This window comes from Alosa pseudoharengus, unplaced genomic scaffold (assembly GCF_046254945.1).
Source record: "Alosa pseudoharengus isolate Yale_2024_CS ecotype anadromous, Long Island Sound unplaced genomic scaffold, YU_APseudo_1.1 YU_APseudo_1.1_scf_8, whole genome shotgun sequence".
In the NCBI taxonomy this organism is placed as follows: domain Eukaryota; kingdom Metazoa; phylum Chordata; class Actinopteri; order Clupeiformes; family Clupeidae; genus Alosa; species Alosa pseudoharengus.
In genome coordinates this window covers 35,436,821-35,462,619 of record NW_027468870.1, presented here as the reverse complement: position 1 = coordinate 35,462,619, position 25,799 = coordinate 35,436,821, and the positions used below count along the sequence as shown (strand labels likewise).

Sequence of the window (25,799 nt, the reverse complement as noted above, 5' to 3'; positions counted from 1 at the left end):
CTCCCAATATTGATCAGATTGCGATGAGGAAAAAAAGTGCATTAACTGCATTGATATAGCAAATTCGGATACAATTCACTCTGTTTCTTATTACTACTTTCTCTCGTCAGAGGAGATTTACGAAGGATCACCACCGTCAGATATTGATACATAGATATTGTTTATTTTATTATTAATAATATGAGCAAACAATATTCATGTTTTGTCTATTTTAATCTTTTGCAGGGGATTGATGTTACCTCACACAAAATCTATATTACATCAATTATCTTCTCTTAAAAATACAATTTATCTCCTTGTGATTGTATTGCATATTGTATTGTACAATGGAAAAGATTGTTAAAATGTGAAGAAAAAAAAAACCCTACAGCTGTTAGCCCTTAATCTCAGTCACACTCATAGCTTCATGACTGAGTGTTTGTCCTTAAACAAAAAAAAAAAAAAACTTCCTTTGCCACACTTGCACTGTTGCACTCTCCATGATGACTAACTTAATTTATCCAACAGCGCATCATGTATTTGGCTTTTCATTGTTTCTGATGCCTTCCTGACAGATTTCTGAAGCTGTCTTGTGGAATGCTGCCATTCATCACCCACACAATGAAAGCAGGGGGGGGGGGGATGGGGACTAAAATGATTAAAATGGGAAGGGGAAAAAAATACAAAATATACAAATCATTCACAACCACACATAAGCCTTCTCTCAACAAGACTATAAGTTCTCGAGTGAACACATCCATCACATACAGCAGTCCAACCTGCCTGCCTGACCTACGCATTCCTGTGCCTGACCAGGTGTTCCTCCTTGTTTATGTGCAGTCAGGGTCTCTTTGCCCCTGGGTGAAATTCTTTGGCTGTTTCAGCAGGTAAATATGTCAGTTTTCATAACCGCAACAGCAGTCAATCATAGCAGCTTATGCCTCAATATTTGCAGTTTATATAATAATATACACAACCTAACGGTATTCCAAATATATAAAGTATACCCCATGGTTTATATGGTATTAAAAACCTATGGCAAATCCATCCCTCCATGTACAAACATTGAATATGTACATTGTATAAAATGTTCCAATATATACCAGAACAAAACCCCACTGTATAACTATAAATACAGGGCACAATTGTGGGTATTATATAGAGGCTGCAGAAAGGCACAAACATATACAGCACAGTGAGTAAGGTCCTGTTGTGATCCTCTAAAGGGTTGTGTCGGATCAGACACATTTATCAACACAGTCAAGAACACAATGATTCTGTCAAAATGTGGTATAAAATCAAGCTCAGCGTTATTGCACTAAAAGTGTTTCCATGTCAAACCCCCTCAGGGATATTTCCAATAAGTGCAAGTGCTTGCCTGTGAGCACATACTGCCCTCGGAGCAAAAAATCTCAGCACCTAGAACAGAGCGTGTGTGTGTGTGTGTCTGTGTGTGTGTCTGCATTTGAGTGGTGTATGTGTGTATCCCAGAGAAATATTTGTGGAATCTGAATACAAAAAAAATGAGACGTCTCTCCCGCTTTCTTTCTTTCTTCCATTCATTCCTTCCACTCCTTCCTCCCTTAAGCCTCCATGGGCTCCTCAGCTCTACTGTTCCTCTTGGCTGCCTCCTGAGCCGGTGGCCCTCTGGGGCTCCCCCCACCGCGAGGCCTCTCGCTGGGCCGCTGCTGGCCCTCCTCCCCTCCCCTCCAGTTCTGGCTGTTGACGCCGGCCTGCTTGTCCTGGAGGTCCGAGCCTGCGTTGTGCCAGCTGTACCGCATCCTGCCCCCCTGCTGCTGCTGTGGCTGCGGGTGGAAGCCCTGGTTTGGGTTGCCGTTGCGGTTCTGCCCGGCCTGTTCGTTGGCCCGCTCCACGTAGCCGTCAAAGGGATTGCGTCCCTTCTGGCGGGAGCGCTGGCGGTTGTTGCGCTGGTTGCCGTGGTGGTTGCGGTTGCCATGGTGGTGTTGGTGGTTGCGCCGCTGCTGCTGCTGGCGGTAGTTGTTGTGCCCCTGACCCCAGGGTCCCGAGCCGTCCTGGGGGGCGTGGGAGGCCTGGAACGAGGGCACCGAGTCTGCGAGTGAGGCCTGCTCCAGTGGGCCGTCGTTGGGCCCCTCGCCCGACCCCGGGGGGCCTGAGGTGGGGCCCCAGATGAAGGCCCTGTGCTGGGGGTTGTTCTTAAAGGGGAACTGCAGCTTTCGCTCCAGAGGGGGGAGGAAGCGACCGGTGCCTGGCAGGAAGGGGCCGTTCGGCGGAGCCCCGATGGGGTTACCGAAAGGGTTAGGCGGGCCCCGGGGACTGGGGTTGGGGACAAAAGGAGCGTTGGGAGGGCCCCCGAGGACCCTGCACTGGCGCTTGGGGTCCTGATGCTGCTCAGGGTGTTGCCAGCGGTGACGGCCACGGCGGTAGCCTCCATCTTCCATCTCCATCCGCCTGCTGATGGGGCAACTCACCTCTTCCTCTCTGATTGGGTCAGACTCCTCCATGCCAGTGTCACCCTGGCGACAGAGAGAGGGAGACTCAGCATCAGCAACAGTGCTGTGCAAATGCACTCTGTGTACATGTGGAGCCGCCTGCATCAGGTATCAATATCTAACAGAGGGGGGGGGGGGGGGGGTGCTTTTGAAAAAATTTATACCCCCCCCCCCACACACACACATTCAGCAAATAGGCCATCTCCTCACCTAATGTAGCCTAAGTTGCTTCAGACAACCTGTTTGTTCTACTAGATGTGGATTTTAAGGGGTTCTAAAATATAACGATATGCTTCACTGAATCCTTCTTGTTTTCTTTCATTTGTCCAGCTAGCTTTTCCACTGAAACTAGCCATTTATGATTGATAACACAGTCTGCATTCTGAAATGTCGTGCATGATCAAGGCAAAATGAACTAGCGAATTAAACACGCAGTCCCTGTGTCAGCAGTGCGTTTCTGATGTCAGATTATTATTTACTAGACTGTTGTCCCGTTGCAGTGCTTTACTTTACTACATGAAGCAGCATTAATATGACGGTGGGGGGGGGGGGATAATTGCTGTTCCCACCGGCGATAAAAAGAATTAAGCAGAGGAGGGGATATCAAGTCCAGATGCTAGAACTCCCCCCCCCCCCCCCCCCAACCCAAACACACACACACACAAATCACACCCTGTATATATATATATATATATATATATAAAAAATAAAACATATTTAATAATATTACTCTTTATGTATTTGAGGTGTATTTCAATTACATGGTTCAGTGACAAATGTGGCTTCATTCACCTAGCAAAGCAAAGCCAAACAGTTGCTCTTTTACTTACTATGAGTTAACTTGTTATTATCCTATACACGTACTCTGTCTACACAAGGCATACGTAAAGGTCTATGTGTAGGTGTAGATGCGTGCCTGGTGGTGTGTGTTAGAGCGCGTTTGTAAAAACACGACTACTCACCAGTCCAGGGATGACCTTCTCCATCTTGACCATGCGGTCCCTGAGCGAGCGGATCTCCTCGTCCTTCATGTTGTTCTGCAGCTTCACCTCCTGCAGGATGTCCGTCAGCTTGTCGATGTGCGCCTTCAGGTCCACCATATCCGCCTTCTTGCGCTCCAATTTCCCCCCTCCTCCTCCCCCCATCACTCCTCCAACACCACCTCCTCCTCCGCCGCCTCCACCTCCCGAGCTCCCCTCCACCATCTCCCCCGCCCGCTCGCCCGTCTCCTCCTCGCCGATGCCCACCGTGTCACACACGTCGCGGGCCACGCTGCGCCAGCTGTCGCGCTCCTGCGGGTCGCGCTGGCGGTAGGTGCGGCACAGCTCCTTCATGCGCACGATGGCCAGGGCCTCGATCTCCTGCCGCGTGTGGCGGAAGTCGCCCAGCGCCACCTCGTAGCAGATCTCCTTGACCGCCTGCGTGCGCAGGTCGTCCATCGTCAGGTGCTTGGGGTCCATGTGGATGCGGCGCCGCTGTGGGATCTGGTAGACGCGTAGGGGCTCTCGGCGCTTCCCACTGCTGGGCAGGCCACACTTCTTCACTATGGACTGCACCTGCACAGCCAGAATACACTCATTAAAGGGGCTGAGAGTTGTTTTCAACACACCATTACTTTCCTGAAGGCACTGTTCTATTGACTCATTAAGGTTCAATTCAATTCAATTTCACTCAATTCAGCTAACGTCTATTCATATTATAACATGAGAATAGAGTACTTAACAGGGCACTTAACAGCGTGGGAATGAGTGTGTAAGTGTGAAAGAGAGAAAGAAACGTAAATTAGAAAGTCCTGCTGCCATTACTAGTGGTACAGTGATTGTCTTCCGCATGCTTTTACCCATATTGGGCCATACTGTCTGTTTTCTAGTACAACCCGGTTTCTGAAGTTGTGACGCTGTGTAAAGTCACATAAATGAATACGGATAAAAACTTCAAATCTCATAAATCTCATAAACTTAGTTGAAAAAAGGACAGAGGCATGTTGAAACTGAAAAATGTCAGTATTTTATAAAAAATGTATGCTCGTTTTGAATTCATCTTTATAATGCTTCATTCACAAATGTTAAAACTTTCTTCTTAAAGCTCTTTCCTTTAAAGAAGAAATCATATTTAAATATGATCAAAAAATGCCAGACCTGTCATATTGGACAAATGACCCCTTGTTTTAAACCCTAAGGTCTATGGATTATGAATATCTAATAAACCCATTTTTTTTATTTTGTTGAAGTGGACTCATTCCATCGTGGCATGTTGTCTTCACACTATTCCCAATCAAATAAATTTGTTTAGGTGATTTGCAAATATTAGTATTCTGTTTGTATTTACATTTTACACAGCGTCCCAACTCTTTTGGAAATGGGGCTTTAGTATCTCTACTTTACAAGCACCATTGATTCCAGCGAGGAAATAAATTTGACTGTGAGTCCAAATCACACTTACAGACACTTCAGACACATTTGGCTGAAGGAGCTGGGAGTTGTCTATCAAAGGGCACAGCACGTCCAAAAAGCCTATTCTGCCAAACTGCATGTGAATAATTCCACCCTCCCATCAGATAAGCTGAAATAATTAAATCCCCAACTAGTGCTACCAGCAAGACAAGGCCTTATCATTCAGATGCAGCCCTGACAAAAAAAAGAGAAAGAGAGAAAGAGAGAGAGAGAGAGAGAGAGAGAGAGAGAGGAGAGGGAGAGCAGCTCACAAACACAGTGGTGTGTGTGACCTTCAGACAGTGACTCAGACAGCGGGCGAGGAGAGAAATACTCTCCGGCTAAAATGTGGGTGTGTGGAGGTGTGAGAGATGGGGAAAAGAGTGCGTGAGAGAGACACAGAGAGAGAGAAAGAGAGACAGAGAGAGAGAGACAGAAAGAGAGTTTATCGGAGTGAGTGGGAGCCGTGACCAGCCGTGCGTAAAATGGGAATGTTTACCAGGTTCGGTAAAAGCATTTGATGAGAGTGAGGTCATTGGTGAGAGTGACAAGGGAGAGCACAAAGCAAGTGTGTGTGTGTGTGTGTGTGTGTGTGTGTGTGTGTGATGCAGAGACTGATAGAGAAAGAAAGAAAAGTGAGAGAGAAAGGGGAAAAACAGAACCACAAAGAGAGGGAAAGAGAGAGAGAGGGAGACTGTGTGCGTGTCTGACCTTGTTGGCTGGTAGCTTCTCTCGGAGGGAGGAGATGAGCCTCCAGCTCTCCTCACAGGAGCGCTTGTCGGAGTCGTCCCCGCTGTCAGAGTCTGCATACTGGGGAGGGGGAGGACAAGGTCACGGCCAGTCCAGACGCTTAAGACCATACTCACTTATCAAATGCATATTATATATGACTGTATGTGCATCATACCCATTGTATGGGCATATCTGCAGTTTCAGCATGTTAAGTAGTGATAATATGGAGATCAGTTTGAACAGCCTTTCAGTTTTGCTCCCCCCTCCCTCCCTCTATCTTTCTTTCTCTCTCTCCCACACTCACCAGTCTCTGTTGTTCCAGAATCTGATCTGCCTCCTCCTTCTCTTTGCGGTACTGATTCTCCAGATCCTGAAGCCTGGTGGATGGGGACATAATGACAGATGATGACTGACATGCGGGGGGGTGGGAAAAAACAAAAACAAAGTGGAAAAGTGCAAAAAGATAAAACAACAAAAACAACAAAAGGAAAACAAACAAAGATACAACCAAACAAACAAACAACAGGCAACAAATCAGCCCTTTATCAGCTTTTAATGTATGACTGTACAAAGCGAGCCTGGTATCATGTCCTCACTGCACAACAACAACATGCCCCTGAGCTGCACGCGGAAAGCAAAGGGTATTGTGAGGGCATCCCTGAGAGTGATGATTTATTTAGGAGACTGCCTGATGTCGGGATGAATACATTTCAACTCCCCAAATCTACTTGTGACATTCACGGGTCTGAAGTGCTATTTTGAGAATTGACAATAGCACTGTCATCTATAGTTTTAACATACAGCTATTCACTGTTATTTTCAAATGATTTGATTTTGAATGTGAACTTTGCATCAATAACTCACTGTTCCATCTCATATCCATTTCCTGTAATGATTCCTTTCCTGCAGTGTGATTTGTCCAGATGTTTTTTCTCCATAATAGGCCTGTCTGGTTGGTAACATAACGCCAGGGCGTGACTCAGGAGAAGTTGTCTGGCATGCGCTCACCTTTTCTCCATCTCCTGTTTGATGTCGATGCCCTGCTTCTCCAGGAGCTCTCTCTGGGCATAGCTCCAGTCCGCCTGCTCCCCCTGCTGGTCCTGAGCCGCGTTGCGCTCGCGCTCCTGCCGTGCCTGCTCCGGGTGGTTGAATCTGAACACATGATTCTTGCCCATCACCACCCTGTTGCCTAGGAGACAACAGACAGTGAGAGTGAGAGAGAGTGGAAGAGAGAGAGAGAGAGAGAGAGAGAGGGGGGGGGGGATAGACGGACAGAGAAAATGTAAGGGTGACGGCAGGAGCGTGAGAAAGATGTACGACCGGAACTTAGAAAAAAACAAAATAGACGAATGCCTGCAGTCAATTGTGCATGTATGGGCAGATACATGCATATGTCTGTCTGTGTGTGTGTGTATGTGTGTGTGTTTGCGTTTGTGTGTGTGTGTGTATGGGAGGGGGAGTCTGGTACCTTGTTTGAGCACCACCGGCTCTGTAATTTGCTTGCCGTTGACATACGTCTCCGCCCCGTCCAGAGGCTGCACTGTCACTTCCACTGCAAGAGAGAAAAACACAAACTGCCATGACAGTCGGCACACAACAAAACAGCACACGCTGTACTAGTTCATATGGGAGGAGTGGGCAATTAGTGGCGCCCTGTAGACGATGTGTGTGTGTGTGTGTGTGTGTGTGTGCGTGCAAGTCTATGTGTGCGTGCCTGCATGCGCGATCTTACCTTCTCCTGATTCAGTGACTCTGCTGCCGAAGATGCAGTGCTGCTCTTTGATAAACTGACCACTCAGACGGATGTCCACCTCGTTCTGACCCACCCTATTAAACACACACACACACACACACAGCCAAAGTTATACAACAACTTACACACTGGGAGGAACAGGCCAGACTGTTTGCAGTCAACGCAAACGGCAATTTGAATTAATTGCGATAATGACTTATGGATGAAATCTCCCACAGACTGTGATCACACAGAGTTTGAACCTTTCCAAGCTGTTCAACTCAACAGAACTCAAACTTGAATGCCTCCCACAGGAAATTAGGTTTGTAGGCAGCGTAATTACACCAGCTGATGACTATCCCAATCTAAAACCACATTAAGACAAGAGACGAGCTTCACAATACTGATGAGTGAATCTCGGAAGACCTATTCTACAACTTACATGTCAATTCTCTCTAAGTACTTTGTATCTCCAACTACTGCTGCACTGACTGATTATTCTCAAGACTTCAACTGGTTAGTGGCAAAAACATAATACAGAATATTACACAGAGTGATAAAGATGAAGTGCTCTTCTTCTCTCTCCAATAGGTATGCTAAACAACCCCCTTGCTTAAGCTATATTGTTGCACTCTCTTTGACTAAACAGGTTGCAGGGTAACATGGTAGCAGTGGTTAATTGCACGGAGGTATTTGTGGTCTGTCCACCAGTTTAGCTGCAGAGCCTGTCACAGCAGCACACAAGCCTTTTATGACAGTGCGTGTGAAATGTGGGTGGCGACTTCCTAAAGTCAACAACCATATTCTACTTTAATAACATTCTGTTGACTGACTGGTCACACAAATGACACAAAGTCAATACCTACTGCACACTGGCTGGGACTCTGTGCTTGTACATGGTTAACAATCACCAGTGGACTCCATGTTTTGTCTATTTTAACAAATGTTCTGACATCCATTGGTATTACTGGAGTAGACAGTCCCTGTGGGGAAACTCAACTTGGACTCCACAAAGCTTGACCCAACAACATAAGAGACATACTATGAATGAACCAGTGACATCAAAGAACAGAACAGCAATTTGGAATTAGCACCAATTACACTCAGAACAGTTTGGCAGTCTATTTTCCAGTCAACCTTTTTAAAATCACAAAGGGCCTGATGTACTAAGAATTACCGCCAAATTACCGCCCGTTTCTGACGCTATTTGTACCTTAAAACATGGCATCGTATGTACAAAACTGATGATGGACGTGGATCAAAGCGCATTTTGCCTGCCACTGAAGCACAGAATGGCTATCTGCGCTTCTGTCACTGATTTATGGGAGGGCGAGGGAAAAGGGCGAGGGAAAAGTGGGAGTATGGCGCGAACACATGGGAGGAGAAGTGTTAATAGGGACTGATTAGGTATTCTGCTGTATGAAAACAGCGTACGTATGTTTTGCGGAAAACAAATTCCGCCTTTTAAAAGCAGGTGTAATCCATATTAAGGTTAAATGTGTCAATTAGAGAAACTTTCAGAGACAACAGAATCAGTATTCAGAGCACCAGTTTTTCTTCGTTGTCCTATGTCAAAAGCACCCTTAACTTTTGTTTGCCTTTCTAATGTCGTACTTTCACAACATCCACTTCCCAATCTGCTAGACTAGGGTATTAAAGAAGAACTCCGGTGATTTTTCACATAGATCTCCGTTTCTCGGGGTCACAGAGTACTGTTGTTACGAGAAAAAAAAACCCGAAAACAATAGTTTTTTTTTTTTAGCTTAAGTTGCAGCCAGCAGCTAAGGCAACCTGGCAGCTACAGCACTACACTCTGGGGGCATGAACATGTGGGCTCACAAACACCCCCCCAGAGTGTAACATGCTGTTTACATAATGAAGTGACAGCTTAGTAAATTCCACGTAATATGGCAAGGCACAACGTTCGCTTTCTAAGCATAGAAAACTTGGCATTAGCGCTTTCTTTGCACATCCAGCTGTGAGCAGTGTTGGGAACGTTACTTTAAAAAAGTAATTAGTTATAGTTACTCACTACTTGTTCCAAAAAGTAACGTCTATGTCTATGATAAGAGTAACTCGTTACCAGGGAAAGTAACTATTTGTGTTACTGTTGCTAAAACTTGCTATATGTCAAAGAATTTGGATTTTGGATACTGAGATACTTCATTAAATTAGAGTTGCTTACAACGGATGTCGACAAAGTCTTCGCTCCTGGACATAATGTACACATTACATGCACGTTCTTGCCTTTGACCACAATGAATTTGAAGTAGTGCTTACATCTCCACCTTGAAAATGCCAACTTTTCATCGGATTGCTCCAGACCTCTACCTGGAAATCCAGAGTTCTCGCGAGAGCAAAATGGAATTGTCTCTGCGAGACACTCTGGCAAAGAGCAATGATGCCAGGGAACCAGCTAAACTGATGAAGACAGCGCTGCAATGTTAGAGGACAGTACACATTGGTCGTAGTGTTATCCGATTGCGTCGAAGTCCGAAATCATTCAGAGTAAACATGGTCTAGTGTTATCCAATTGCGTGCAGTGAGATTTTTAAATGCATGCTTGTTGCCGCCCCTCGAGTTGGGCCATTACATTGTTCTTTGCCAGACCCTTAATCTTTCTAGATTATCAGGGTCTGGATTTTCCAGACTACCAGACCTCTGCTGTTTCGTCGAATCTCTATTGAGCTGTTGTGTGTGTGTGTGTGGCGCGTGTGCTGGCAAGTGTGTAAAAACACTGGCTCTGATTGGCTACCATGAAACATGACTCTGCCTTAGCCAATCATAATCGCTTCGTTATTAACCCACCTCCTCACTAGCTGTGAGCCAGGGGTGCGTTCGGATTACACCGTTTATTCAATCAATGCATAATAACGCAACGCATTTAACGTCCAGTAACGTTAACGGCGTTGTAACGACGGGAAAAGTAATTAGTTAGATTACCTCGTTACTGAAAAAACTAGATGTACCGCAGAGCGGTACAAAATATGACCGCCGCCCAGTCCAGCACATTTTTTCCACAAAAATAAATCACGCTGAAAGGCCTATATGATTCTAACTGTCTCACTAAATTGCATTATCCACCCTCAATTCTCACTGGTATCTGCTAGACAACAGGTACCAAAACATGATTACACATGTAAAATTCATTTTATACAACCCCACCCCCATCTTGCCTGTTCATAATTCTGAGAAATTCTTGAATTGTGTGCATGTGTGCGTGTACACGTTTATGTGTGTGGGGGTGTGTGTGTGTGTGTGTCCGTGCTTGTGTGTTTGCCTGTGTATGTGTGTTTGTGCATGTGCATGCATGCGTACATATGTCTACTGTGTGAGTATGTGTCATACGTATGATTACTGTGAATGTATGTGTGTGCGTGCGTATCTGTTTATGCACATGGAATGGGTTAACATGACCCCTGGAAGCAAACATTCGTCATCCTAGGCCCTACAGTTCTCAAGATATTCACAAAAAACTGTGTCTGCCCTACCCTCCTTTCAGAGGGTCCAGTACAGCGGGGGGGCTACAGATCAAAACGAAAAATTATGGTTCCATGCTATCCATGTGGGGTTACATGCCCACCAAGTTTTATGTACCCCGGTCTTTCAGTGTCCCGGGAATTCTTGTTGGTGTACGGTCACTAAATGTACACATAAATTATTTTATTGTAAGGCCCCCCATTAACGAAAGTTCACAAAACTTGGCATGCATTCGGAGGGTGTCATAATGATCCTACACTTTCAATTTCGTGCAGTTTTGACCATGTCAGCCAGAGATATTGTGATGAAAACACCTAATTTTTTGCTTTTTAATTTTTAACTAGGTGGCGCTATACATGAAATAAGCGTTTGGGGGGAATGGGATGGGTTGACATGCCCCCTTAAGACCAACATACAAAAAAAAGGTGGACCTCTTAGGCCCTACGGTTCTCGAGATATTCACAGAAAACTGTCTCCGGCCACCTACAGGCCAGTTGGTGTATAGTAACATAAATTAATTTATTGTGTGGCCCCCCATGAACGGAATTCCACGAAACTTGGCGTGCATTCAGAGGGTGTCATAATGATCCTACACTTCCAATTTCGTGCAGTTTTGACTATGTTAGGTCACAGATACCTGCGATTACAACACCTCATTTTTACTTTTTTGTGTTTAACTAGGTGGCGCTATACATGAAATGAGTGGTTATGGAATGGGTTGACATGGCCCCTTGAGATCAACATACAAAAAAAAATGGTCCTCCTAAACCTTACGGTTCTCGAGATATTCACAGAAGACTGTGTCTGAAAAACGATGGTTCCATGCTATCCATATGGGGTTACATGCCCACCCCGGTCTTTCCGTGTCCCGGGAATCCTTGACGGAAATTTGGACATGCAAAAAAAATAAAATAAATAAAAGTAACGTCGTTACAAACACTGGCTTTGAGTATCCTAAGGGTGCTGCTTTTTGCTATTTGAACATGTATGTAAACAACATTGGATCCCTTTGCCTCTCACGAGACTATGATCCCTTTGCATCTTACGACAGTCAAGAATCCCTCAACAGATTCACATACGGTACGTTTCCTTTTGTTAAATCAATAATTTATAATGATGTCAATGATGTTCACCTGGTCAGCCCGTCCTTAATGTAGTAGATCAGACATTCGGACATCAGTGGATCTTCATTCAAGTTCACCAGATGAGGAGTCTGAAACACACAAACACACAAACACACACACACACACACACACACACACACAATGTTAACTCCTGACACAATAAGCGTTTTATTAGTTTTACAAGCCCTGAGGCACATTTCCCCAAAGCTGCGCTACAAAAGCTTCTCTGCAGTGTAATTACCCTTAGTAAAACAAATTATGGCACATTTGTGCGTGTGTTGGTGTAAAGGATTGTGTGGGCGGCCAGGGCAGGGGTGGGGGTGGAGAGCGGAAGGCTGGGGTGTGCTGACTCACTCTTTTAGGAGAGAAGACCCCCACCGTTCCTCCGTCCTCGCGGATGGACACGCCCATCTCTGCCAGCAGGGACTCTCTGCAGACACACCAGGGGGAACAAAGAACTGTGAGCCACAGCACTCATCCTGACTACTGCACCGATAAAAGGAAAGAGTGAAATCAAAGTTTCCACGGTGCGTGTGTGTCTGTGTGAGTGCGTGTGTGTGAATGTGTGTGTCTGTGTCTGTCTGTGTGAGTGTGCGTGTCTGTGTGAGTATGAGTGTGCGTGTCTGTGTGAGTATGAGTGTGTGTGTCTGTGTCAGTGTGAGTGTGCATGTCTGTGTCAGTGTGAGTGTGCGTGTCTGTGTGTGTGTGTAACCAAAGTTTCCACTGTGTGTATGTGAGTGCGTCTGTGTGTGAGAGCGAGAGACAAAGCGATACAGAGCATGTGAATGAGGCGTGACAGATGAAAGAGAAGGCTGGGTGTGTCTAACCTTTCCTGACGGATGGCCTCGGTTTTCCTGAGTTTCTCCTCCCAGGTCTCGTTCATCTCAGCGATGATCTTCTCTGTTTCCTGGGAAAGGAGAGCCGAGGTGTAAGAGAACATGAAGGGTGCACTGCATAGCAAGCATCAACAACAAGCAAGTGCTCTGACACTACATATATATACAAATACATATATTCGAATATATATGTATATGTGCACATATGTATAACACAAACATATATGTGCACATGAGTAAAGGGGTGCCGCTAGGGTTGTATTCCATAGTACGCACCATGGCCCAAGTGCCAGAACTGCTTATTATGTCGTGACAAAGTTTACACCAATCATCATCTTCTATCATATCCTTATTCCTCTTATGTATCCTATTGTCGTAATATTGAATGATTTCATGAATAAAGCATTGAAAAATTGTATGCACAGTTCGTACAGGATTACGGCTGGCGGCGTCAATGCATGTGTGAGTATTGTCTCTACAAACACTTAAGTCTTGCTTTGAAAAACATTATTGAAAAAGTAGGACCATCCACAACCACACAATCTACCAGAAGTATCCTCCAGCCTGTGGAATGTGAGAGCCATTTCCTACCTTGAGCCTCTCCACGGCCTCCTCCTTGCTGATGGGTCCGTGGGGGCCCTGCTCTTCCGTGGGGGCCTCGAGGGGCGACGTGGGGTCTGACAGAGGTGGCTGATGGGAATCGGAGACTTCCATGGCACTGGAGGAGCCGGCAATGACCCGAGCCAAACTGTTGCCGTCCGGGCCTGACGACATAAGCAGAGAACAGGGAGGAATGAGAGGGAGGGTGTGAGTGTGTGTGTGTGTGTGTGTGTCTCGCTGTGCATGCGTGTGTGTGTTTATGTATGTGAGCACTTCACCAATAAACTAATGGCAGTACAGAAACTTAGCATTAGTGTATGAGCTATGCATGCCTACCAGTGCGAGCTCAAAGCTCAAATTCAAGAGGAAGTAATTTCACAGTCTGTCTGCTTGTATGTATGCGTGAGCATGTCTGTGTGCGAGTGTGTGTGTGTGTGTGTGTGTGTGTGTCAGTATCTGTGTGTTACCTGGGGCAGTAATGAGCTCGCTAAGGCCCTGGGCGAGGAGCAGCTCTTTGAGTCGGTTGACCTCCTCCTTGAGCTCTCGCACCAGGCGATGGTTGGGGTCCTCGTTAATGACAGCGTTGCAGCGGATCTGCTTGGCCCTGTCTGCATACCTGAATGAACAAGAGTTCGACCCGCCGAGAAATGAGCGCTTCAACATCCCACTTTCACATTTCGTCTCCAAAACCAGGCCATTATGTGAGTATGATGAAAAATATCTAAGACAAATTCTCATTCTCCTACAGATTGTCCTCTCCTTAGAACACTTTTATTTGGCTTGGGAATGTACATGATGAGCGATCCAATTTCGCCAACATCAGAAGTCAATTTCATGTATACATGCATGTCCATTCATGCATCTGTGTGGATGAAGTATCTGTGTATATGTGTGTGTGCGTGTGTGTGTTTCTGGTTGTTGACAGTACCTGAGTGTGCTCAGTGTTTCATCATAGTTGATGTCAGCTGGACTAAGAGCAGCGATCATGGCTGTTCGCGAGTTACCACCTTTAGGAACGAAAATAAAGACTATCAGTATGGACAAAGCACATAGGTATAGGTATGCACTACACATCATACCAACATACTTGTACTTGTGAACTCAGAGACATAGGCTCTCTCTCTCTCTCTTGTTCATTCACCCTCTTATACACACACTCACACACACACACACACACACACTCACACACACACACAGACAGCTTTACCTAAATTCTCCCTCAGAAGCCAGGTTAGCACAGAATCTCGGTAAGGAATGAAATCCGACTTCCTCTTCTTAGTGCTTTGCTATGTGGGGAGAAACAAATCCACATGTGGCAAATATGAGTCACACTAAAGGAACACTGACATGCTCCATCACGGCCAGTCCATGAAGAATTGCCTCCGTAACCCCAAATCAATGACACTTGGCATAAATCAATACCCCCATCAGTGCATTAGTCTGATTAAGCTCCAGCCAAACAGGACCAGGGGTCAAGTCTAATGTGTTCTCAAGTGACAGTTGCACACAGGAATGTTGGTGCTGGGGGTGGTGTGTGTGTGTGTGTGTGTGTGTGTGTGGGGGGGGGGGGGGGGAGAAACAGGAGAATAATGGAATGTGGGATATAGGGAAGAGAGAACTAGAGGAGTGAAAGCAAAAGAGATTGAGAGAAAGATGATGATCACCATTTCAGCCAGAGCAGAGATGACCTTCCCCAGTGTGGTCAGTGACTTGTTGATATTGGCACCTTCCTGTTGGGTCACACACAAAAAAACATTTAATTCCATGTAATGGCCTTTAAAAGTCAGCAAATTCCACGAAAGTTTGATGTAAGTGATACAAAAAAACATCCCATCTGACATTTGCTGTGTGAAATATCACATTAAAGCCGGCGACTGGGACGGCTGTGGTGTCTGCGGTCGCTCACTCACCTTTAACCTCATGCCTTTTGCTCCCGTCGAGTCGGCTCTTTCACTTCCCGCCAGGTCAACCAGGCTGATCTTACTCACCTGAGAACACGTTAACACAAAACTCTGCTTTCACTTTTCCCGTTTCTGCTGCAACAACACTCAACTCAACCACTATAGCACCCAATACCATAACAGCACCCCATAGCACACTATAGCACCCAATACCATAACAGCACCCCATAGCACCCAATACCATAACAGCACCCCATAACACCCCATAGCACCCAATACCATAACAGCACCCCATAGCACACCATAGCACCCAATACCATAACAGCACCCCATAGCACCCAATACCATAACAGCACCCCATAGCACCCAATACCATAACAGCACCCCATAGCACACCATAGCACCCAATACCATAACAGCTGGTAAAGTTTTGGACATGTTTATATTGCACAATATATATTCATTCATAGCTGCACCCCCCACCACTACTACGCTTTTATATCATGATAGTTAAGCATGAATGTAATTAGATCAGGAGGTGTCGCGTAAATGTAGCCTGGCATAGAGTGATATATTTGGGCTGGTTCCAGGCTAGATTAAACGGTTTAGTCGTGTCTGATCATCACCATGTTTTGTTTAGTAATATAGTCTCTTTCTGTTTCTTGCAGAAGAGCAAAGTATGCCTTGCACCAGAGGAAGGCCTTGAGTGACCTTTACTTCCTCATTTAATATGCTGTGTGCTACATTCACATTAGTGGGCCAATCTTGCACAGATTTATTGACACTTGCAAAGCACAAACCACTCCCCCACCCACACACACCTTCTCAGTGTCCAGGTTAGTCATCTGGTCGTGTCTGCGCTGTGTGAAGAGGATGGTGAAGACTGCATGCGAGCGACTGCTCGTCTCATTCATGTTTGTGGCAGCCACAGTCCTGAGGAAGGGGAGATGTCAAAGCAAGTTAACACACAAACACACACACACACACACACTAGACACATAAGAGAGCTGCTTCTACAAATAACCTTTAAGGCAACAACACAAGTGTGATAACAAATGGTTGAATTTCCTCAAAGTCCATGTTAATATATAACCACTATGTTATGTATACTTCCAGTTGTATGATACACTGATATCGATAACTGGTGAATGAGTGCCCCAGGAGAGCATAACACCACCCAAAGCACTATGGGAAACCAGCCGTGGTAACACCATGATCAAACATTTCCTCAGTGTCGTGTACCTGGCCTTGTTGCCACAGTCCATGAGGTCAGCGATATCACTGTAGTTGGTGACGGCCATCTTGGAGAGGTCCTCCACGTAAGGCCCCATGATTGGGTGCTCACGCACTCGCAGAGGCCCTTTGCTCTTTGGGTTCAGCAGGTCTCGCACACGCTCACAGTAGATCTCCATGTATGACACCTATACACACACACAGATGGTAGCTCAGGTGTCTTCCTACAATATGTCCCCTAGCACTATCAACACTAGCACTACCAGCAAAGCAGGACTAGAAAAGAGCTCAAGAAATGTCTGTAATCCTCTTTCCTTTTGCAAAAGAATAGGTTTTTCCATTTGTTCATGAACTTTCTTCTCAATTTTGTTAAAACCTCTGCTCAGCCATGTTAACATACATGTCCAATTTCTTACACAATCAACAAGTGATCTTTGTTAAGTTGCTTGGCAGTGATCTGAGTTCATGATCCCCAACAAGGTGATGACACAGTACCAAAAGAATGTTTTTAACAAGAACCGTGTGCGGCATGGGAACACATCAACAGCACAACTCTTGAACCGAGAACAATCCACAGAGCTCATGTTTGCATGGCACACTGCCCCAGATCAGATGTTTAAAGCCGCCAGGAGATAAGGCAGGATTTGACCAGCAGACAAGGGGAGGTGTGAGGGAGAAATATTGATCAAGTTGTATTTAGATTACAAAAAGCGTTTAAGGACAAACGGCAAATGCACTTGTGTGAAGTAGACATTTGTTCCATGTATTCTATCTGCAAGATGAGATTTGAAATAAGATACTGGGAACGGCCCTTGTGTGCAGTTGTCACATTCAACACCTCATCCTGAAACTCAAACCCCTCCTCCTCCCCTCCCTGTTGTAACTGGCTGAGCTTACTTCCTGGTTCTTCCAGTCAGGTGGGAGCAGAGCTGTGTATGTGCATTAGAGTGTGTGTGTGTGTGTGTGTGTGCGTGTGTGTGTGTGTGTGTGTGTGTGTGTGTATGTGTTATTAAGAGGCCTGTGGCTGCTCTCTTACCTCCACTGAGAAGGACACGTCTGGGTCAACATTGTCCACAATGCGCTTGAACAAATCCTCACATAGCTGCAACAAGAAAGTACAGACATGGCAGTGTTACATCAGAGTTTCACCAGCACTGCACCAGCTGAGAACAGGACGGGACAGAACATGAGGGTCTTTACAAATCAACACAACTGAAATCCCTGAAACGTAATAAATGGGTGAAATAAAGATGTTTTTGAACATGATTTGATCTTGAAAAATCAAATTCACTGATACACAGACACCCTTGTGCATTAGAATGGTACTTCACAAAGGATGGCTTCATGAGGCTTAACCTAATATAGACTCAGACATTTCAGCATTAAGTAGTCACGTTATGTCTACTTGTTCAGATCATGTTCCCAACAAACATGTAACAATGTGGCTTTTGCATATTTATAAATTCGGTATTTCTCTAAAAATACATCTGCTTGCCTGCTTTAAATATCAGTTACTACACAGCTGCATGGCTCTATACATAGACACTAGTTATTTATGTGTCTTGTGAAATACAATTCCCATGATTCCCAGAGTCAGGGGTACTAGTCTGCCAACCGGAAGTCACATATTTCAAGGCTGAATGTCAACATACAAATTGCTCACAGACTTCATGGCCTACTTGTTGAGCTGCCTAAATGGTTTGATTGTATTTTGCATGGAAGCCTTAACCAGATCTGAACCTGTGCCACAATATTTCCTTATCAAATTGCATGCAGACGGCAGCAAACATAAAAACCTCAGCCAACCAAGATAAAGTAGTCTCCTGTTTGTTACCATTCCAACTCCCTCTCTCGTGCTGAGGTACCTGTGGAATGATGCCCTGCTGCCCGGGCTCCTGCTTGCCCATCATGGTGTAGGACTTCCCCGACCCCGTCTGGCCATAGGCAAAGATGCACACGTTATAGCCCTCGAAGGCATGCAGCAGCATCTCCTCACCAATGTCCAGGTACACCTGCCTCTGGGAGGCAAAGCATGGGTCCTCCACCTGTGGTCAGCGAGAGTGAACATCAGCAAAGGACAAAGGACATCACCAAAGGAGACTGTATATACATCATAGTATCATGTATTCAGGATGCTTACTTTCACGAGTGAATGTGTAATTTAATGACATGTGAATCACTGGGAGAAGTCACTCTGAGTCAGCTATGAGAAGACCACAAACAGACTAATAACTGGAGGAATTTCAACAGAAGGGTTGCTCACCGAGGTGTGTGACCAGTAGGAGTAATCAAACGTGAAGTTCTTTGAGTCTTTGGGCTGCCTGGGGTTAGAGATACCTGCCCGGGGAAATAATCTGGATTATAATCTCATAGGTAACACAGATAAACAAAACATAGCTTTACATACTGTAGATCTACACTCTGTTCACATACTGAATCAGGAGTCTTAAAATTGAGACTAAAAAATAAAAGTTCAGAATTCAGCCCTCTTTCAAACTTTCAAAGTTTCCATTGTATGTCTATTTAGCATTTAAGAATGTGAGAATAATCTATAAAACACTTAGAAACCAAATATATTTAGCATAGTTAGCTTCAAATAAAATAAAGAATAAAACACCAAAACATCAGGCAAACTTGGTTCATTATAGTGAGGCCTTCTGTAGATATCTGTCTGGTCTCCACAGTTCTTTCTTTCTCCAGAGGTTCCCTAACAAAGCCCTCTCTCTCTCAGCTGGCTATAATGGGACATGCTGAGTAGGAGGGCTTGCTGAGCCTCAGTCCCACATCTAAGGGGCGGTTAAAGGAAACGCGGGGCGGCGGCGGCCTCCACCGAGTGAGAGCAGACCGCCACCGAACAATGGCGAAGCCCCAGCCTTGGCCTGTCAAACATCAGCGTGTTTGTACTGGAGGGAGGTCAAGCCAAACAGACTGCCAGCTGAGCAGATTCTTTAGATAGGGAGAGCGAGGGAGAGAGAGAGAAAGCGAAAGAGACAGAGAGGGGAGAGAGAGAGAGAGAGAGGGAGCGAGAGAGAGAGCGAGAGAGAGAGAGAGAGAGAGAGAGAGAGAGAGAGAGAGAGAGAGAGAGAGAGAGAGAGAGAGAGAGAGAGAGAGAGAGAGGCAAAGGAGGGGTGGGGAGCCCTGGGTGGAAAAGTGTTCCTGAAACCTGAACTAGAGAGCACTCGCCACACGCAGGAGCCTCGCTTGGCTGGTGTGCATTTTTGACAGCTCCGGGCCTCGGTTTGGAGAACAATAGACGCAAAGCAGATTAAACAGTGGACAAGAGACTGTTTAAACTGATGGATGTGGGAGAGTGTGAGCAAGAGCTCCCAAAGAAAGCTCCAGAGAATAACCACGTATATCAGTATCAGGACTCTCTCTTCTTAGAGGACTTAGTGCGACTGACAACAATGGGGCTATATTTATACGATCCACAATGCATGCTCAACACAACACCCACACTGTGATCTAATCTAATGGGAAAATAGGCAAACAGCTCGGGAAACAAGCCAATGGCAAACATTTCACAAAGGCAGGCCAACGTAGCATGGGGGTGTGTGTATGTTTGTGTAAGAGTCTGTGTGTGTGTGTGTTTTGCATTTCACTCACATGTGGATTTCTCCTGCATCTGGATGACACACTTGGCCCCTCGATTGGTTTCACGAGAGTTAAAGGGCCGGACCCGCACTGCCACCTTCACCGAGGCCCCAGCCATATTGGCCTCTGGCATTCCTCTCTCTCTTCTCGTTCTTTCTCTCCCTAGAGCAGACAGAGAGAGAGAGAGAGGGAGAGGGGGAGAGAGAGAGAGAGGGAGAGAGGGAGCAGATGTGTGATTATTATGGCAACACATTAAAGAAAAGAAATTACAGATAAACTTCCAACAACCCAGCGAAACAGAATGCACTTTACGGAATCCTTTGATGGAAAATCCTTTTGCTTTTGCAGAAAGTCGGCATGGCACACAGCCCAAATACTCAGCCACGTCAGACAGGGTGGTGGGTAATGCACGTTCTTTGGTCTTTTCTTTGCAACCTGAGGCAAAAGCAAAGCCGGAGCCAACTTCAAAGCCATGTCAATTTGAGGCCAAACTCAACGGCCTTCATTGCTCTGACTCTCCGTCGGCCTTGCACTCCCTCGCACCCTCATACACTCCCTCGTACCCTCATACACTCCCCCGCTCCCTCATACACTCTCTTGCTCGCTCACTGAGATACGAATATTTCCCATCATTCTCTGACACTCTGCCACTTGTTATTGATGGCAGCAAACAGGTGTTCCCAGCTTAAGGGATGATTAGGTCAGAGAAGAACTCCAGTGATGCAAGCTATTGCAAAACCTCAGCATGGGATGATTGAACAATTACTCAACAGTGCCGTCCTAAAAAAACTCAATCTCAGAGCAGGTAGTGAAGGAGGTAAGACAAAAACACACCTAGAAATGGCTCTTCTAGAAACTCCCACCTACACAGTAAGCATGTGGACGTCCTAAGATGATGAATGCTGACGTGAAATAACTCTGGCTACTTGCTTACGAGGATCACAGGCCTGCTGGGTGACAACAGGAAGGTGTCATCATTAAGCTAAGAGTCCCTTTGGAATGTGCCTGTGGGTATGGACGACTCCTTATCTCAAATTCTTAAGGAACAGACAAGCAACCCTGCAGAGAAACGGCCGTCTAAAACAAGTCCGGCGACGCCCTCCTAATGCAGACAAGACTGTCTGTCCGCAAACAGAGCAGGCCTGCATGGCACGCATAACAAACATAACAGGCATAGCTTCCACAGGCTGGAGCAGCCACTGCCTTGCGCAACAGCAGCAGGTGACCAAGCGAGTTAGCGAGCGAGAGAGGCAGAGCCCTCGCCCCATCCATATGCCTCTTGCCATTCTTTCATTCCACAGACAAACACTCCAGCTGATGTGTGTGTGTGTGTGTGGCAGGCAGAGCACCTTCGCCGTAATTCTCTTCATGTGGGGAAAAGTCATAAGGAGCTTTGATCATGCAGTGTAAAGTCTGCTTTTGTGTAGGCAACAGCAGTAGAATTGAGCTGGTGGGTGCAGGCTATGATGGTGCTTAACTGTGACTGAGAGGACCACATTAACCCATTCGCGCTGGATGCTGCATGACGCAACATTGACCCTCCCGCTGGATGCTGCGTAGCGCAACATTGACCCTCCCGCTGGATGCTGCGTAGCGCAGCATGCTTTTTATTTCATGTTTTTAGGTGCTACAGAGGCTTAGATATTAAATTTTGGTAGACGCTGACAATTTTTAGTATGTTTTCAGAAAACCCTCAGGAAATAAGGTTATTTAGTCTAGAATGCCATAGGATTCTATAGGGGTTTTTAGCAGGCAGGAGTAAATGGGTTAAACGTGGTGTTTCAGGCCTACACTTCACTAACACAGTAACTTTTTACAAATGCTAATATTTCTAATTGCCATGCATATACTTCATGCAAAGTTGCCATTTGGTTGACTTTGGCATTAGAATATTTCAAAGTAATATGGATGGTCAACGAAAAGAATTTGAGAAAATGTATCAAACACAAAACTATCATTGTGTTTTTCCAATTATTCTACCACAGAAAATATTTAACTTTAGTTAGATTGTGTCTGTGTGTATTTCCAAATTACTTGGTTAGCAACGTCTATTCTAACAGGTGGAAGGGTCCTAAACATGGCTACTTATAAGCACTACTAGTGGACAGGATTATCCAGATCCAGCACACGCTGAATCACATGATCTTTCTTTAACAGCTACTAGTGCAGCCTATACAAAAGCCAATCATTTGCATAGCAAATCAGCCAACTACTACTCGTTTCATTCTAGTTCCACAGGCCTGCGATCAGCCAGACACTGAGGAAAGAACATTAATTTGAGTTTGATTATGTCCTGTCTTTATCTCTCCCCCAAGTGTCGCCTTGGCACCGGCCACAGCTGATCCACTTTCATAGGAGAGCGCACTCGGTGAAGCACTGGCCTGTTTGTTTACGCCGGATTCAGATGACTGGCACTCGCTGCTCTTTGATGCCTCTGCCAGTGCTTGTTCTCTGCCATCCGTGTAGTGTTAGAGACATATTAGTGGTGAGTGCGGCGAAAACAAAAGTCGAAAACACAGCAGCCAATTACATGGCGAAGCACTCAGTCCCTCACTAAGGGGTGGGCATGGGGGGGGGGGATGTTTGGATGATACTGATGTGTTTGAGTGAAATTAACTCAGCATGTCCAAAGCTTGCTAACATGTGTAGGGCGTTTGTGGCGATGACACATGAAATAGGCCTTTTGGTAAAAATATTCCGCGTCAGTGATTCCAGTGTCTGCAGAACTTGAAAAAGAGGTGGGATCGAAAAACAGCAAAAAAAAAGGCCCTATGCAGAAAGAAGAGAAGAAATGGGAGAGAAAAGTGAAGATGAGAGAGAATATCAAGTGAGAAAGAGGTGCAGGGAGGGAGAGAGAGAGAGCGCGAGGCAGGGAGAAATACTGTGAGTCAGCTTGAGGAATGTACCTCATGTCTGTCATTATGTGAACCATGTAATAAAAGCCTCGTCCAGTAGAGAAGACCGCAAGAGAAGGGAAACAGTTCACACACAGCGTTGTGTTCTACAGCCTGTAAGTGATTCAGCTGAAGAACAGATTTAAGGAAACATGGTTAAACCACGTTTCAGACCTACCAGGGTTGACAAACCTGCAAGCACCTTGTTAGAGGATAAACAGAATCACATGGAGATTAAATAATGTTACATGCTGCATTGGCGCACGCGCACACACACACACACACACACACACACACACACACACACACACACACACACACACACACACACAATTCTCTGCAACCCAGTGAAAAGACAACAGAACTTCACAATACTCAAACTATGTTAAGGCTGCTTTGTTGTCTGTGGTTGGAAATCAGACCCCTTAAAACTGGTGAGTGCAATCCGGCTTTCCCAGGGCAACTACATACATGGAAAAAAAATAGCTACGAAACATTTCAAAGAGCTGTTCAACCACTAGCCTAGAAAACTGGCTTCATGGGGAGGAGATGACTTACAAATGCCCCTTTAGAGACAAAGGGCCTCAACTGGGAGCCTTTTGTACATGTGGAGTGCTATAGTCTCACTTCACTGATTTATCTTCAATAGCCTAACTTGTCTCACAAATGCTAGGAGAAAAATGCAAGACAGTCCATCATTAATGAGCAAAGAGACCACGTTTAAGGGGTTAGTTTTAACTGTAAAAACATCACAAGACTAGATCACCTGTGAGCTACCTTCAATCAGATCGCCAGTCACATGGTTTGGTAAACACAATGATGATGAAACAGCCACTCATCAGTGTAAACAAACCAGATGATGGCCTTAAACTAGGTTATGTGGTCGTCGATGATACCATATCTCTCAACTTATTAAGTCACTCAGAAAAGTCTTCAAAAGTCAATTAAGTCTATGCTTGTGCTGAACTGGAAAAATAGGCTGTAGGTCACACCAGTGGCATGTTTTTTTAAATGAAATAGGGCATGCTACTATTTTGAAGAAACGTTGACAAACAGACAACACTTCGTGGCCTAGATGTGTGATTTAGTGGCCTGTCTGTGATTTAGTATAGGCCTACCCTGTATCCTAATTGAGAATCCTGCTGACATTTTTTAAAAAGTGTTAAAGTAATCGTGCCCTCCCTTACCATTACACGGACGACAGATAGAGGGAGAGAGAGAGCGAAAGAGATTCCAGATGGATGATGTAGGAGTTAAAAGTAGGATACTTACCAGTTAAATTATCTTATTTCCTGCTAGAAATGCTTCTGGTGATTGCAAAACGACCAAATCCCAACGTCAACTACTTTAAACGTTTAAAAAGCTCGAACAAATACAGAGAAAACTTCTGAGAGTAGTCTAAGCTTTGCCTACCACCTGCCCAGATAATTGGCAAGCGGATCACTGCTCTCGACGACGGAATAAAAAGTTAAGTCCAGTCAGTTTTTTCGGGTTGCCCATACATCAGACATGAAGTGAAACTACACCAGTAGCCTAAAGCACGTCGAACAAGTAGCCTACACGACGTAAACTTTTGTAAACTTTAAAATACGCTGTCTTGACAAAACAGACGAAAGAAAAAGAACAGATTTTCCGTTCCACGCCTGGTCACCAAGACAAAATTCCGAACAAGTCCCAAAAATCTTTCCTTCCAAGAGACTGCCAAAAAAAGTACACCGAAAAACTTAGTATGAGAAAGGCGTGACACTTCAATAGTTGCCGCGATGGTATAGTATGACCCTAAATAATAAACCATAAATAAATGTAAAGAATAAGGTGATAGATTAAAAAGTTGCCGCTGCCCGCAGCCTCGCGTGCGGCCCCGTCACCCTTCTTCCCCTGTAAGCTCCACCTCTTCACGCTCACAGGACAGCACTGCCCCTATGTCCCATATGACGTCGCTTTCCATAAAGAAGAGTCACAGATTTTAAGAGATGGTGAGGCACAGTTATCTAATAGCATTCACCTCTAATCTGGGTTTGTAAAAACAGTGAAATTACATTTAAGTAAACTAAAGTGCCTCATTGCATTCTCAATATAAAAAAGTAGTAAAGGCCTTCTCTGAGTCTTACAAAAGTGATGTGTTGATCTGGCTTTTGTCCATATTATTAAAATAAAATACAACTCCCAAAATAATATGGGTTAGCCTACATGGATCTGCAAGTCTCACATTCATTGTGGTCTGGATTTATAGGAAACAAAGTAGCTAATTAAAATGAAATAATTAATCATTAAAATGTTTTTACCTAGCAAAAATGCAGTGGGCCTTCAACCCCTGATTAATTTAGCCTGATATGAAATATGTACTCTACACCCTAGAGATTTAATTATAACACCTGATTATGTTTTTATATTAATTGATAACCCTTCATATCTCAAAAAGCCAGCCAACTGTTCAGTTTTAGATTGGCAGTGGGATATCTTGTTTTTTTTGTGTGCTCTAGTTTCCACTGTCTGAGTTCCTATGCAGCGTGTGGAAACAAACAAGGACACTTTAGAAAACAAAAGAGGGTGTGTGGCAATGTAGCAAGGTCCAGTAGGCTATGTGCCAGTCAGCTAGGTTGTGTTTTGAATTGCATTGCTTTGTTAGCATTGATACAGTCATTCAAATGTATTTATTCAGAGATCAAAACAAGTCGGTTGTATTCCCAAAAGTTGTGTTCCCAAAATGTGATGGTGTTTGTAGACAGATAACAGGATGATGTAGAGTAAGTTAGGTAAAAATGTGTGTGTGTGTGTGTGTGTGTGTGCG

General features: G+C 45.1%; 1 protein-coding gene across 1 annotated transcript; it reads right to left on the bottom strand.

The window, feature by feature from the left end:
• Nucleotides 1-141: 141 nt before the first annotated feature.
• Nucleotides 142-24,870, bottom strand: kif1ca (kinesin family member 1C, a). The gene is made up of 23 exons (XM_076275171.1): nucleotides 24,281-24,870; nucleotides 20,127-20,276; nucleotides 18,784-18,857; nucleotides 18,386-18,565; nucleotides 17,557-17,622; nucleotides 16,530-16,708; nucleotides 16,109-16,220; nucleotides 15,297-15,374; nucleotides 15,051-15,116; nucleotides 14,594-14,672; nucleotides 14,315-14,393; nucleotides 13,854-14,002; nucleotides 13,378-13,550; nucleotides 12,778-12,857; nucleotides 12,305-12,380; nucleotides 11,960-12,039; nucleotides 7,347-7,441; nucleotides 7,083-7,166; nucleotides 6,623-6,803; nucleotides 5,919-5,991; nucleotides 5,594-5,692; nucleotides 3,413-4,006; nucleotides 142-2,474 (listed from the first exon to the last, which is right to left on the bottom strand). The coding sequence occupies exons 2-23, from the start codon at nucleotides 20,245-20,247 to the stop codon at nucleotides 1,563-1,565; spliced, it is 3,630 nt and encodes a 1,209-aa protein (XP_076131286.1). The 5' UTR covers nucleotides 20,248-20,276; nucleotides 24,281-24,870; the 3' UTR covers nucleotides 142-1,562.
• Between the last annotated feature and the right edge of the window lie 929 nt (nucleotides 24,871-25,799).